This window comes from Neomonachus schauinslandi, chromosome 10 (genome assembly GCF_002201575.2).
Source record: "Neomonachus schauinslandi chromosome 10, ASM220157v2, whole genome shotgun sequence".
NCBI lineage: Eukaryota > Metazoa > Chordata > Mammalia > Carnivora > Phocidae > Neomonachus > Neomonachus schauinslandi.
The window spans coordinates 120,016,534-120,032,399 of NC_058412.1; the positions used below are offsets into that span (position 1 = coordinate 120,016,534).

Below are 15,866 nucleotides of genomic sequence, written 5' to 3' on the forward strand. Positions count from 1 at the left end.
CAGGTGCTCCCAAAGGTTACAAATATTTATTCATTTCCCTAGACACATGGCATTGTGCTAGGTGCCATGCCAAAGTTAATCCAAAGTGACAAGAGTCTCTTCCCACTGCTCAACAAGTAGACAAATGAACTGTGCCTACCATATAGTAGGAAGAAGGGATGGGAAGACAGACTAAGCTTTTGTTTTTCTGCTCAAGTTTTGTTCTGCCTGGTTTTTTTTTTTTTTTTTTAAGAGAGAGAGTGCATACTGGGTATTTACCCCAAAGATACAAAAGTAGGGATCCGAAAGGGTACGTGCACCCCGATGTTTATAGCAGCAATGTCCACAATAGCCAAACTGTGGAAAGAGCCAAGATGTCCATCGACAGATGAATGGATAAAGAAGATGTGGTATATATATACAATGGAATATTATGCAGCCATCAAAAGGAATGAGATCTTGCCATTTGCAACGACGTGGATGGAACTGGAGGGTATTGTGTTGAGCGAAATAAGTCAAACAGAGAAAGACATGTATCATATGACCTCACTGATATGAGGAATTCTTAATCGCAGGAAACAAACTGAGGGTTGCTGGAGTGGGGGGTGGGGTGGGAGGGATGGGGTGGCTGGGTGATAGACACTGGGGAGGGTATGTGCTCTGGTAAGTGCTGTGAATTGTGCAAGACTGTTGAATCTCAGATCTGTACCTCTGAAACAAATAATGCAATATATGTTAAGAAAGAAAAAAAAAAGAAGCAGAATGTAGCAGGAGGGGAAGAATGAAGGGGGGAAATCGGAGGGATAGACGAACCATGAGAGACGATGGACTCTGAAAAACAAACAGGGTTCTAGAGGGGAGGGGGATGGGAGGATGGGTTAGCCTGGTGATGGGTATTGAGGAGGGCACATTCTGCATGGAGCACTGGGTGTTATGCGCAAACAATGAATCATGGAACACCTCATCTAAAACTAATGATGTAATGTATGGGGATTAACATAAGAATAAAAAAAAAGAGAGAGAGAGAGTGCATACACCTGTGCATGAGTAGGGGTGGGGGGATAGGAAAGAGGTGGGAGTGGGCGTGGGGGGAGGGGCAGAGAGACAGGGAGAGAGAATCTGAAGCAGGCTTCAGCTCAGCACAGAGCCCAACATGGGGCTCAATATCATGACCATGAGATCATGACCTGAGCCAAAATCAAGAGTTGGATGCTTAACCAACTGAGCCACCCAGGCGCCCCATTCTGCTTGATTTTTAAGCACAAGTAAGGAAAGGGGAAGAAGGCAGTTGACTGTTGCCTGTCTTCCCCCATTACAGTATAAACCTTCTGAGGGCAGGGATTCCTATTTGTTTTATCCACTGCTATAGCTAATACCTTGAAGAGGCCCAGCAGCAGTGGGTGACAAGAAATGCTTGTCACTCTGAATGCTAAAGACAAGCAACAGGGAAAGAGAGGAGACACATGAGGGAATAAAGCATCAAACTCACTAGCGTCACAGACTGGAAATGGTTATTATTCTTAATCTACATCACTTAATCAAAAATTCTCCCCCTTCTCCAGACACTTGGATCTATCTAATACTGTCAGGACGGCTAACAGCAAAAGGCCAGAACTGGGTGTACTTTCTTAAGCTGGAAGATCACTACCCCAACCTTGCAGCCAACAGAGCTCTGACTGTGGCAAGTGGGCCGTGAGCAAAGAACAGGTGTTGGGTTAAGAGAAAGTAGATTAATGAACCAACTTCCTTCCTAACTTCCTATTTCATTTCCTTCCTAAATTTCTTTCATATTATTTATTGAGTGTCTTTTATGTTTCTTCACTGGTCTTACAGAAATAGATGAGCTGTAGTCTTCATCAGCAAGGAACTACCGGATATGCTAACGTAACACTTTAAAAGTTATTAAGCTAAGCCATACTTACAGTATATAGAGATCTCAAGTGTACAATCGATGAATTTTTACATATACACATATACACTTGTATAAATACCACCCAGATCAAGTTACATAACATTTCTGACATTCTGGAAGACTCGTGCCCCCATCGGAAGTAACCACTATTCAGACTTCTACTGCCATTGATTGGTTTTGCCTATTACTAAACTTCATGTAAATGGAATTATATAGTATGTGGTTCATTCTTCTGTATTTATGCATAGTATTTTGTTGCATAAATATACTACCATTTATTTATCCATTCTACTGTTGAGGAATATTTGGTTTGTTTCCAACGTTCATATAAATTGTATGTCTTTTGGGGGACAAATGTACTCATTTATCTTGGTTATATACATGAAAGTGGAATTACTAGGTTATGAGGTAGGCTGTACATTTAGTTTTAATGAATATTGTCAAAATTTTTTCCAAAGTGATTGTAACAATTTTTACACCCATCAGCAATGTATGGGAGGAGTTCCAGCTGACTTGATATTGTCTTTAAAATTTTAGCCATTCTCATGAACATGTAGTATTATCTCTCTAATTCACATCTCCCTGATAACTAAGGATGCTGAGCATCTTTTCATATGCTTATTGGCAATGAAGGCAACCTCTCTGTGAAGGTCCTGCTCAAGTCATTTGCCTATTTTAAGAAGTGTCCTTTTTTTTTAATTTGCAAGAGTTCTTTACACACTTCTGAATAAAACTCCTGCCAGTTATATAGATTACAAGTATTATTTATCAATCTATGATCTGCCTTTTGATTCTGTAAATTTGTCTTTTGATGAACAGAAGTTCTACATAATCTACCTTACCAATCTTTTCTCTTACGTATTCTTGTGTCCTGTTTAAAGAATCTTTTGCTGCTACCAAGGTCATTCATTAAGCCATATAAAGTAATTTAAAATTTTCTTGTAGCCACATTAAGAAAGTAAAAACAAACAGATGAAATTATTTTTAATAAATACATTTTACTTAAGCCAATATATCTAAAAACTTATCATTTCACTATGAAATCAATGTAAAATTATTAACGAAATACTTTATATCCTTTTTACATACTTAGTCTTTAAAATCCAATGTGTACTTCACACTTAAAACACATCTGAATTCAGACTAGCCGTATTTCAAGTGCTTCATAGCCACATGTGGCTAGTAGGAGCCCTACTGAGCAGTGTTCCTGTTTTGTTCCATTGGTCTACTTGTTCTTCTGGCAACACTACCATGTCTTCATTACTGTAGCTTGATTATAAGTCTGCATTATAACTTAGTTTTTTTTAAAGACTGCCTTGGCTATTCTAGGTCTTTTGTGTTTCTAATTATTAACTTGTATCAAAAAACACCCTGCTTAGACTTTGATTGGGACTGAATTACCAACATCTTAACAATACTGAATACCTGAACGTTATGTATCGCTCCATTTATTTAGGTCTCCTTTCATTTCTTTCAGCAATGTTTTTCATATAGAGAGGGCCTGTGTATCTTTTGAGAGTTATTCTAGGATATCTAATATGTTTGATGATGTTACAAATGACATTTTACAGTTTTCCTTTCCTGATTTCATGTTGCTAGTTTATAGAAATAAAAGATGGTTTTGTATATTGCCTTTGTATCCAAAAATTTAGATAAATCCACATTTCTTAAGGCTAATGGTTTGCCAATTCTGTTGAATTTTCTATATACAGGCATGTCATCTACAAATAATGAATCTTACTTCTTCCTTTCCAATCTTTAAACTTTTTATTTCTTCATTTTCCTTACTGCAGTAGCCAGGACCTGCAGTGCATTTCTGAATATAATGATAATAGTGCAATTTTTTTCTTATTCCCAAATTCAGGAGGAAAGTATTCAATATCATACCATTTAATACAATGTTAGTGCTCAGTTTTTATTTAGTGGTTTTTCAGTCTTTGGTTTTCTACAGTTTCAGATATGCCTGAGTATGGTTTTCACTTTTGTATTTTTCCTGCATGGGAGTTATACCTGATGTTGAATCTACTGGTTGATACCCCCCATCAGTTTGGGGGGGGTGGGTCTTGGCCATTAATTTTACTTCAAATACTCCTCTGCCCCCATCTCTCCGCCATGCCTAGGATCTAATCAGATATACATTACACCTTTTCACTGCACCCCAATTGTTTCTTATGCCTTGTTCTGTTCTTTGCATTCTCTTTTCTCTCTCTGTCTCAGGTTAGACATTTTCTATTGACTGTCTTCAAAGTCACCAATCTTATCTTCTGCTGTACCTAATCTGCTTTTAAAGTCATCCACTGTGTTCTAAGTTTTTAAATTGGAATTTTCAATTCCAGACTGTTGATTTGATTCTCTTTACAGATACATTTCTCTGGATTTCGTCACTTTAAAACTTTGTTGCCCAACTTCTTTTATTTTCTTTCACATAGCAATCACAGTTATTCTTGTGATTTATTCTAGATATTATATATTATATATACCCATCAGCAATGTATGGGAGGAGAATTATATATATTATATATATATATATAGAATTATATATAGAGAGAGAATTTATTATATATATATAGAATTATATATTATATATATATTATATATATATATTATATATATTATTATATATATAGAATTATATATATTCTATAGAATATATATAATTCTAGAGAATTATATATATTCTCTTGCTTTTTAGTCATATTTTTTCCTGCCTTTTCAAATGTCCAGTAATTTTTTACTTATGGTAGATCTTATGATTAAAGGAGCCATGGCAGCTCCAAACAATATTTTCCACAACTGTTTCCTATTTTCTCTTAGACAAACTATGAGAGGGGGTGGTCCCTTAAGTCCAATCAGAGACTGAATTGGGTCAGGGCTGTGTTACTGTTAAAATTCAGTCCATCTCTTGTTTTACCCTGTTTCTTGAGCATCAATCTGCTCGAGTCTGGCAGATCTTTTTACTCCTGAGCCCTGGAGTCTTCAATCCCAAGCAGGTTAAAATCTCTCTTAAGGGAGAGTCCGTTTTTCTATAGTAGGCCCATCCCTTTAGTGAGATTTTCCCTCTAAGTACAGTCTCAAGGTACACAGATTGAAATCTGCCTTCTGGACGAGCCACTAACTTCTTGGGCTACCCCAGAATTCAACAAGTCTCCTGGGGAAAGCCCGTTGCTTCGGGGATTCCTCTAGTTTCCAATCATCTCACCAGCCCTGTATACTCCATCACCAACAGGGTCAGATGGTTTCTCTTTTACCCAGAATAGTCTGTTTGCACCAAACCTGATTCTCAACCCATGCCCAGAATTGAGGAATGCTTCCAGAGAAGAAACAGTCTATAATTGTCAGCTCATCTAGGAATAGTTCTCTGCTGTCTGGAATTTTAGTTCATCTAATTCTTGTTGCTTCCACAGATATCAGATGTCTTTAAAAATATATTCTTTGCAATTTATGGTTTTTCTTTTCCTTGTAGTGAGTGTTACCCTGCTATGACCTACTGTATCTTCCCTGGAAGTAGGAATCCTCCCGTAACAACTCTGATTTCTGGAGCTCCCTAGAGCCTACTTTTTACTCTTTTCTATCTATACTCATTTCCTGCTGATCTTGTCCAGTCAAGTGATTTTAAATATGGGCTACATCGTGACAACAGCCAAGTTTACGTATCCAGCTCAGAACCTCCCCTCAATTCATACACTCATGTATCTACTCGTTACTTGCCATCTCCACTTGATTACCTCCGAAGTATTTCACACTTAAGATGTCTACAAGAAAAGTCCTGCTAGCCTAGCCAACCCCCCACCCCTACTTATTCCACCTGCAGTTTTCTCCCATCTGAGTGACAGGGAACTCCATCCTTTTTGGTGTTCAAACCAAAAATCTTGGTGTAATCCTTTTTTTTTTTTTTTTTTTAAGATTTTATTTATTTGAGAGAGAGAGAGAGAGCACAAGCAGGGAGAGGGAGAGGGAGAAGCGGACTCCCAGCTGAGCAGGGATCCTGACACAGGGGTCAATCTCAGGATCCTGGGATCATGACCTGAGCCTAAGGCAGCCGCCCAACCAACTGAGCCACCCAGGTGCCCCTCTTGGTGTAATCCTTGATTCCTCTTTTCTTTCCATATACCATGTCTGATTAGCCAAGAAATCATGTTGGCTCCATCTTCAAAATATGTCCAGAATCCAGCAATTTGTCACCACCAACACTGCTTCTACCCTGGTCTAAACCACCTTAATTTCTCACCCAGATTATTCCCAAAAACCTTCTAACTAGTCTCCCTGCCACCACTCCTGCTCAACTAGTCTATTTGCAATACAACATTCAGAATGGCCCTTTTTATTATGTCCCTCTTTTGCTTTAACTGCTTAAAAGGCTTCTCTCTTAACTCAGAGTAAAACCAAGGATCTTTCAAAGGCCTACAAACTCTGCTGGATCTCACCTCCCACCTCCTGTTACCTCTTAGGTCTCCCTGTGTTTTCCTCACATACACTGGCAGCCTGTGTCTACCCCAGACACTTTGCATAGGCTATTCCCTCTGCCTGAAATGCTCTTCTCTCCCTCATGACTCCCTCGCTTCTTTACTTCCTTCAATTCTTTGCTCAAATGTTACCTTTGTGAGGCCAAAAAGGACCACCCTATTTAAAACTGCAACCCTCATTCGTCAATTCCACATCACTCCTCTTCTGATTTTTTTCCATAGGACTTACCACCATGAAAAACTACACAATTTTATTATATTTTTGGTTTATTCCCAGCCTCTACCTCATTACTGCCACCCTTTGGAAGCTCTGAGCTTCACCCTTTGGCCTTCTATCCCACGAGTTTCAAAATGCAGCAAATGTGAGGGAGAGAGCACGTGCATGGTTCATGGTTTTGCAGGCTTCCTCCTCCATTTGCTTGGTTCCCTCTGTGAGAGCAGGGATTCTTGTCTCTTTTGTTCCATGAGATTATCTCCAGCACAAAACAGTCCATGGCATGTAGCAGGTGCTCAGTAAGTATTTTTGAATAAATAGAGATTTTGTAATACAACGTGGTTGTAATAGCATAAAGCAAGTGCTATGGGAACACAGAAGACAGGGCACCGAGTTAGATCGCTGTTAACTGGCATTAAACTCTCATAATTGCTGACTACCTTTCCTACCTACTCTCAAGTCTGTATAACCCAGACTAGCCAGGGAGCATTCATACATGTACACACACACACAGAAAGGAACAAAGACCTCTTCCTCACTACCAGATTGCTTCGAACATTCTTATTACTGTCTACCATGAAGAATAGAAGAAGATGGTTTTTAGTGGTAGGATTCTGATGGCTATTTGGAGTTTTTTGCAGGACCAGCCAAATCCAAGGAATGACTAACATGTGGACAAGAAAGGACAGAACTTTACTCTGAGTAATAAAAAGACAGAGGGCTTCAAACATTCTTCACCATAGAAAATTTTCTAGTAAAAAATTAAGGAATTTGAGATAAAATTTCAATTTATCTTTTGGCACTGGTTAAAGAAAGGGGGATGAACACTAGCATTAAAAAAAAATCAGTGGTTATCATGAAAATACTGAGAGCAGGTTTTGCCCTATCCTAATAAAAGGAAAAGGGAATAGCATTTCCAAAATACACATCAAAGTAGGAAGGAAACTAGAAAATTAGGACTTTTCTAAACAGAGATTGTGCATAAGCATGATCATATGTGTATAAACACTCAGTGTATACAGATACACACAGATATAAACTAAATCTGCTTGCCAAAAACAACTTCCATAACAACCATCTGTTCTCAGCTACTTGGAATTTTCTCAAATTATCCTTCAAAGAAGGCCATTTTAATTCATTCTCTTTCATGTCAGAGACTCATATAATTTAAACTTTTTTTCCTTAGGGAAAATTTCAAAAATTTCCAACCCAAGTTGCCCCCAACCTCAACCAACCACCTGATTTATTTTTACTTAGGTAGGCACATGGGAGAGGCTCTAGCAAGAAGCAAATCACTTTTCAAATCACCAAGTATTTACTGAGTGTCATGGAGGGTGCAAAAGTAGCATCGAGTGAGATGGCCAGTCTCAGGGGCTTACATTCATGCAGGAAAAGCAAAATAAAACATTCTTCCTAGAAACGTCCCAGGGTAAATTCTAAGTGATGTGACAGTAACCCGAAGTCCAACAAGAGTGCAGAAAGCAAGAATAGCTTGGATTTCACAGAATAGGTGAGGTTTTAATTGGGCCCTAAGGAATGATGGCTCATAAGAAGACAACAAGCAGGAAGGAAAGCTGAAGTGAACCCAAAGGATGAAAGAATGAGTCCACAGGAAAACAGGATGCATATACGGAATACTAAGAAAACAGTCTTAGCAGAGCAAAAGCATTACACAGAATGAAGAGGGGAAATAAATGGGGGTAAACAGATAGTGTGTGGCCACGTTTTTAAAAAAATCAGGCAGGGAGGGGGGCCCTGTGTGGTTCAGTCGGTTAAGCGTCCAACTCTTGATTTCAGCTCAGGTCTTAATATCAGGGTTGTGAGTTCAAGCCCTGTGTTGGGCTCCATGCTGGGTGTGGAGCCTACTTAAAAAAAAAAAAATCAGGCAGGAATTTTGATTTAATATAGGAGTTAAGAAGCAACCACCTTAGAGCACAGAGCAGGGGCACTCCCCCCACAGCTCGGGGGAGCTGGGGGGTTCCTGAGGAAGGAAACAACTGGGCTCAGCCTGCCAGGCACAGCAAAAGGCCAGGCAACAGAGGGCTGGCTGCAGAGACACCGAGTGAGGCACAGGGATGGCACAGGGAATTGAAGCCTCATCCAAATTAAAGTCCTCTGTTCTAAAAGGCAAAGTCACATAAGCTGCACAAATTGTAGAAGGCAGAAACTGAGATAGCCTTGTAAAAATCTATACACTGTAAATGTGCAACAACTGCAAAAGTTTGTCTCTGTTCCAGGCACCAACATACGTCTGACAAAGAATAAGAAAGCAAAGAGTCACAGTCAGGATGGAAACTTATTTCCTGCCGCAGAATCCCATATCCCAGTCTGGGGACTGTCCTCTAGACTCCAAAGCAGGGCTGTGCTACCATGTCAGTCCTGGGCTCCAGTGAATCATGTGTAAAGATGTTTTTAGCAACTCACCACCAAGTAACAATGCTGAGGTTGCAATTTGGGGCTGGGCCAGGGGCCAGGGCCACAGAACCGGGCAGAGCATGCTGATAAGACACTGCACAGAAATGCAATGAGGGAGCAGCAGGGCCTTTCTGGTGGTGACTCCACACCCTTCTCTGCCTAAGCCAAAGGCAGCAAGCAGGTGGACACCCATCCAAAAGGCCTCGGGAGAAGGACACAAGAAAAAGCCTCATCTTCTTCAACTGCTTTTCTGTGCCACTGGGCACTGAGGATTGTCTGGAATCCTAGATGAGATTCATGGCTTTCAGACTTTGCATCAGCCTGGGAAATCTGTTCAAACCTCACCAGGAAGCCCCAAACGTAAACCAGATGCAAGTGGAGCAGGAGGTGCAGCAGCTAGGGGCTCTGCGGAGCACGGAGTGGGGCCCGCTCAATGCTCTGCAGGCTGTCTATCCGCCCTGCCTGCTGGGCCAGGCCTGGGCCACAGGGGCCAGATCCCCGTGCTCGCCAAAGCACGTATCAGGCCTCTTTCTGCCTAAGTTTAGTGCCAATTTTTGAGGCATAATTAATACAAATTCAAATTCTATCTATGTTTCACCATAGATTAGCTCTCTTTGTTGTACCCTGAAGAGGATAAAAAGAACCTTGTTAAGATACATAAAATTTCCTGAATTATTTCTGTCAGATCAGCTAATGCTGCCGTTCAGGTACCAGGAAAGAAGTTATAACAAGAGCTGAAATATCGTTAATGGCAGGCTAAATGACTACCAGGAGAAAATAAATTCCCTTGTAGTGTTTTAATGACCAAACCAACCGTAACATCTCCAAGGAAGGAAAACCCATTCCGGAGCAATACAATCCTAGCGCCTCATAGCAGTCTTGCAAGGACTACTCTTAACTATCTGTGTGAAGAGTACTGCACTGACAGTACATGAAATTACTAGTCCTATTAAGTGTTGTGTTCACTGCTTGGATAACTCTTGGCAGAGAGCCCTGAAATCAACTCTGACATGCTAGCCACTGGTCACCCATGACCTGGATGGTTCTGTGCCTGTTTCTTGATTGCTAGAACAGGGACAATGACCCCTGCTCCTAGCTCCTTTCCATGCAAACACAGAGTGAAAGGGTATGTGAAATTACATGAAAATGCTTTAAGCTGGAAGCAAGGTGGCTTAAAAAGATAAAGTATTATCGGCTTCAGTAAGCCACCCTCGTGCCCAGGAGGAAGGACAGGTATTTGTGCTCTGCCGCGCATGCAGAGCGTGAATTCTGCCAAGTCAGCGACACTGATTCCGTAACAACAGCCAGGCTGTGTCCCAGAATGTGCTGCTGGCAAGGATGCCCCTCCGATATGCACAGCCTGTTTCTTCTTTTGCTTCTAATGTCTTCTCTGTCAGCTCCTTGGCACAGACCTTTTCAACATTTACCTCTCTTCCTTCTAGCATCTGGATATCAGGTCCCTCTTCCTCCTTGAAACTGCTGCCAATGGAAATCCCTAAAGTGCAAATAGGGCCATCCTGTTTCTTCTCTGCTTGAACCCTGACCTCAGTGCCCCCTCCCCCCCTACCATTTGATCTGCAGTATAAAAGCCAAATACTTTAGCTAATATCTAGGCCCTGCATAATATGACTCTTCCTACCACTCAGGGCTCATCTTCCACCACTCCTCAGATCAGACCCCAGCATCCAGCTGAGCTTGTCTGTCTATCATACCACAACCCGCAGTACCATTCAGGCTGTGGGCTTTAGTTCACGTTGGAAATGCCTCTCCTAAAATCCTGACCTCCCCCCTTTCCTGTCCATTTCCCATTCTGTGTAGTCACTGTATCTAGCCCGTTCTTCTTCTCTTTTTTTTGGAGAAAGAGCGGTAGGAAAGGGGCAGAGGGAGAAGGAGAGAGAGAATCTTAAGCAAGCTCCACACCCAGTGCCACACTTCACGACCCTGAGATCATGACCTGAGCCAAAATCAAGAGTCAGACGCTTAACTGACTGGGCTACTCAGGTGCCCCTCCCTTTTAAAGATTTTTTTAACTAACCTCTACACCCAAAATGGGGCCAAAATGACCGTCCAGCCAAGGCCAGCACCCCAATCCAAAGGCCGTACCTCTGCCTGCCAAGCCAGTGTAGAAGCCGAGAGGGCGGATGTCCGGCCAGCCCCGAGAACAGCGATTGTTTCCCCATCGTCATCTACCACTTTGAAGTCCAGGTCCTCGTTGTATTTTCTGCGCTTCACCTGCCGTCCTGAGCGTCGTTTCTGCAGGGCAAACATACCCATCAGAGAGACGCTCTGTGAGTCAAAGGCAAAAGCTTGCACGGGAAAGAATACACTCATCTACACTCACTAACGTGCATGGGAGGCCTTTCCTACTTTACACAAGAAATCTTCCTTAAACACAACTCTTTTAAGAATTAAATTCACTCAAAATGAAATCTAGCTGAGGGAGAGGTTCCAAATTGCCAAGGTCCCCTGAGAAGAAGGTACATCTAGTCTCAGAATCCAGTTGAGATGTGTTTTGTTCATCAATGACAGTGACTTTTTTCTTCTTTCTGGCATCAATTTCTATTCCAGTAAAACAGGGATGGGAAGTAAACTCCGTCATCTTTCAGATCCCTTCCAGCATAGCTGGAAGCTCTGACTTTAGGGAGATAGAATTGTTTTGGTTTTAGTCGAATTCACCATACTTACCATATATTTCTTTAAAAACTAAGTAATATCAATTTTATTAAGACTTACTTTGAGAATCTCATACCACTCCTTGAAATGCAAGGAGACATCTTAACTGTGACAAAACAAGATTCATGAGTCACCATCTGAGGACTCATCTATAATTAAGTAACTTGTGACCTTGTAAAGAGAAAACATCCTACAACAACGCAGCCCAGTGGCTTTCCTCAAACAGAAGAGCACATGGTTCGTCTCATGTACACATCATATCCAAGCAGCAGAAACACTTCTGGGAACCATTCCCCAGCTGGTTCTCTCTCCAATACTTCAACCTTAAAGAGCAAAAACCAAAACCAAACACTACCTCCCTTATTTTTTAAAGCATACATCCTGGGCCTCTCTCTGTGTTCCCACTGTGTTTCCACACCAGGTCACCTCTACGACATTTAATTTTACCTGAGGGATTCCACATGAAAACCTGCGCCCCAATCCCATGTACAGATCACCATCCTGGAAACACTCAAACCCCTGCCAACTCCCATCAACCCGCCATGCCCGCTGCTCGGCCCATCAGGACACCTGACAGCCACTAGCCTGAGCTCACAGGCAGTGAGGGGGGTCTCTGCTCTGACACCCCAGACACTACTACTTATTACCACCGTGACATCAGATGCTGACACTTTCCTACAATGAAGACCATCTAGGAATCTATGAGGGTTCAGAGGATACTTGAAGGTGCGGTAGCTGGATGATGTTACAGGGCCCCGTTGCAGCAGCATAACCCAGATAAACTGTTGTGGATATCCGAGGAACAGCACTTTCAAATATCAGAACCCCTATCCAAGACAGGATGCCTCAACAGAGGGAGGAAATTCCTACCAGTCAGTCATGGGCTTACTTAGGCATAGTTTTAGAAATCTCATTCAGGTGGGCAACTCCTTGTTTCCATGTTTAGCCAAACTTCCTTGACTATTCTGGCAAAATTAATACAGACATCTCTGACTTTTCCAGTATTTGGGATTATGAAAATGTCCTTATGGAGACTGGCCTAGCACTCTGAGCCCTAAAAGCATTACCTACATGGCAAGTCAGGCCCCCCAAGCCTTACCCAGAGGGCCCCACAATTCTGTTTTCCATATTCGTTCTTTCTGCAGCCTAATACCACGCTATTTCCCAAGAAGGAAGCAAACACCACTAAAACAAAACCTTGGGAGATCATTAGTATAAGGATCAGGATGCTATGGGAAAAAGTCTGTGGTCTTCGGTGCTCCACCCCCGCAACAGTGAAAGCCCAGCCCGCGTCTGTGCACAAGGGGTGTGGCCTGGAGATGGAGAGAGAAGGGCAACAGAACCCACGTCAGCGAGATCTGTGTGGCAGCCATAACCTCCAGCAGGGCTCCCGGTCACAGCTGTACCTGGCTGTCTGCAGACTCAGTGGACTCCTCAGGACTCCGCAGGGATGAGTTCGGCAGGCCCTGATCCAGCTCTAAACTTTCCACTGTGGTTTCACTTTTCCTCTTTCCTTTCTTCTTTCTCTCCACTGGGGTTGGTCCTTGCTCCTTGCTACAAGGAGAAATTCAGAATTAAAACTCTTGGGCAGTTTTTAAAACTAAGTTCTCACGTGATGAAACTTACGGTATCACATCCTGGAACTCTTGTCCTAGGGTAGGCTTTAATGGGGAATCTACAAGAGTTTCTTCCCAGAACTACACAGAAATATGGGAGGAAATACCTACATGGCTTGATGCAGAGTTCACTTTTTTATACCCTATCATGACTATTTTGGCTATGATTAATGTGGTAAGAAATAAAATAATATGAACATCTCCAAAAACCTCACTTTCAGTTTATATGTCTTCTTTAGTAACTTTAATTGCTAGATATTAAGATACTGAGAATCAATAAATTTTAATCTCCCTTTAAGTTACATGAGAAGAGACATTTCCCTAATCTGTCACCATCCTCTACTGAAAATGGTCTACATAAGAGTCAGAGTTAAGTTCTAGGAACTCAGAAATGAAAACAATACCGTCCCTGCCCTCGAGGAGGTTACAATTCTGAAAACCCTACAGGCCACCCAGAGACATAGCCCAGGGCAGTAGTTGAATGCCTCCTGAGAAAGGAGAAGACAGGCAAAGTCTATCCATCCTGCATGGTCCTGCTAAGATGGCAACACCTCTAAAAAGCTTTTCTTTTTCTTTCTTTCTTTTTTTAAGATTTTATTTATTTATTTGACACAGAGAGAGAGCGCAAGCAAGCACACAAGCAGGGGGAGCAGCAGAGGGAGAGAGAGAAGCAGGCTCTCTGCTGGGTGGGGAGCCTGATGTGGGGCTCGATCCCAGGACCCTGGGATAGTGACCTGAGCCGAAGGCAGACGCTTAACCGACTGAGCCACCCAGGCGCCCCTAAAAAGCTTTTCCTGACCCTCCTAGCTGATAAAATCTCTTTTCCATATTTCCAAAGCACCTCAGGTGTGCTTTGCTTAAGGTACTCAAACTCAGGGCGCCTGGGTGGCTCAGTTGGTTAAGCGACTGCCTTCGACTCAGGTCATGATCCTGGAGTCCTGGGATCGAGTCCCGCATCGGGCTCCCTGCTCGGCTCCCTGCTTCCCCCTCTGCCCTCTTCCCTCTCGTGCTCTCTGTCTCTCATTCTCTCTCTCTCTCAAATAAATAAATAAAATCTTTAAAAAAAAAAAAAAAAGGTACTCAAACTCTGATCTTTCACCAAAGTTAGTCATTAACTATGACATCAGTCTCAGAACCACACGGAGGGAGGATCCTGTGTAGTTGCTCCACAAACAAGTGGATACATATTTTACATGTCTCTGATCTCTCCTACTAGACTCTAAGTTCCTAGAGGACAGTATGTACTTGATTAAGGTTTGTACCCCTCACAGTGAGCAGTTTTATGCTTTATACATAGTAAGCATCCAATAAATGCTTATTGAATAGATGGATGCATCAAGATCACTCATCATTGGGGAAATGTGGGAAAATGCAACTGAGCAGGGATGTACATGGAACAGCAATTACAACAGTAGTAGTAATACTAATTACGGCTACTAGTTATACAGCACTTACTACATACAGGCACAGCTCTCTAAGTCCCTCACATGGATTACCTCATTTAGTCTTCACATCAATCTTATACGGCAGATACTATTCCTCTCCTCATCTTATCAGGAAGCACAGTGAGGTTCAGTTAGATTTCCAGGGTAATATGGCTAGTAAATGGTGAAGAAAGGATTTGAACCCAGGCATGCTCTTAGCCACCCTGGCATTCTTGGGAAATGGAAGAGTGTGTTAAGCACACATCTGTTAAAGGACAGTCTGCATGGCTGGATGACAGGGCAAGTGAACAGAAGCACTAAGGAATGGAGCTGCAAAGAAATTCGTATATACCAAGCCAGAGAGTTTTGACTTCATTCTGTGTGACAAAGGCCAGATGGCAAGCCCAGGCAAGAGGAAATGAAGACCTAGGCTAAATATAATCAATGAAAACTCAAAGGTGAAAATCATTTAAAAGGTCCAGCAGAAATACAACCAGTAAGTGTGAGCGAGGGACAGAATATGGAAGATGAGGAAGGAGCCAAAATCACTAGCATTTTCTATCAGGTGTGGGGGAAGAGAAAGAAACAGATGGCCTTGTTAGAGGTGGGAAACCCAGCATGATGAACTTTTGTCAGGAATACCAATCCATGCTGACTGCTGAAATCAGCCTGCCTCTCTCTTGAACACCCTTCACTACTCATGGACCCTCAATCAGGTCAGCACAAACAGTACATCCTCGATTTTCTGGGCTGAAGACCGGCTTGCCTACCTACCAAGAAAATTCTTTATGAAAATTATTTTGGTTCAACCTGAGGAAATGAAATTCAAGGGGTCTTGCCATTTTGGAGGATTATAAATTTCAATAAGGGACTTGTATTCTCAAACACGGAGGAAAAAACAAAGATTTTACTTATCAGTTCAGAAGAGGAGACACAGGTGAAACAGTTTATAAAGATTCTAAATTTTCATGGGAATATTTATGTCATGTTATATAGCTTCTCACTAAGAAAACTGTATAGCAATTTATGTTCTATAAAGCACTTGTGTGTTCCGTGTCTCATTTCACTGTTAACAACAACAGTCTCATGAGGGAGTCAGGGCAGGTAAATGAACCTCATATTCCAGATGAAGAGACAGGTTTAAAAGCAGTAAAGGTCCCAAAGTCAGCA

At 42.0% G+C, this 15,866-nt stretch overlaps 1 protein-coding gene across 1 annotated transcript in view; it reads right to left on the bottom strand.

Annotated features, from left to right (window-relative positions):
- CHD6 (chromodomain helicase DNA binding protein 6) overlaps positions 1-15,866 on the bottom strand; it is a 201,793-nt gene that overhangs the window by 107,938 nt on the left and 77,989 nt on the right. Inside the window, exons 4-5 of the mRNA XM_021688920.1 lie at positions 13,063-13,210; positions 11,087-11,236 (exon numbers count right to left, since the gene is read on the bottom strand). Coding sequence (XP_021544595.1) covers positions 11,087-11,236; positions 13,063-13,210 — 298 coding nt within the window. The remainder of the gene's footprint in view (positions 1-11,086; positions 11,237-13,062; positions 13,211-15,866) is intronic.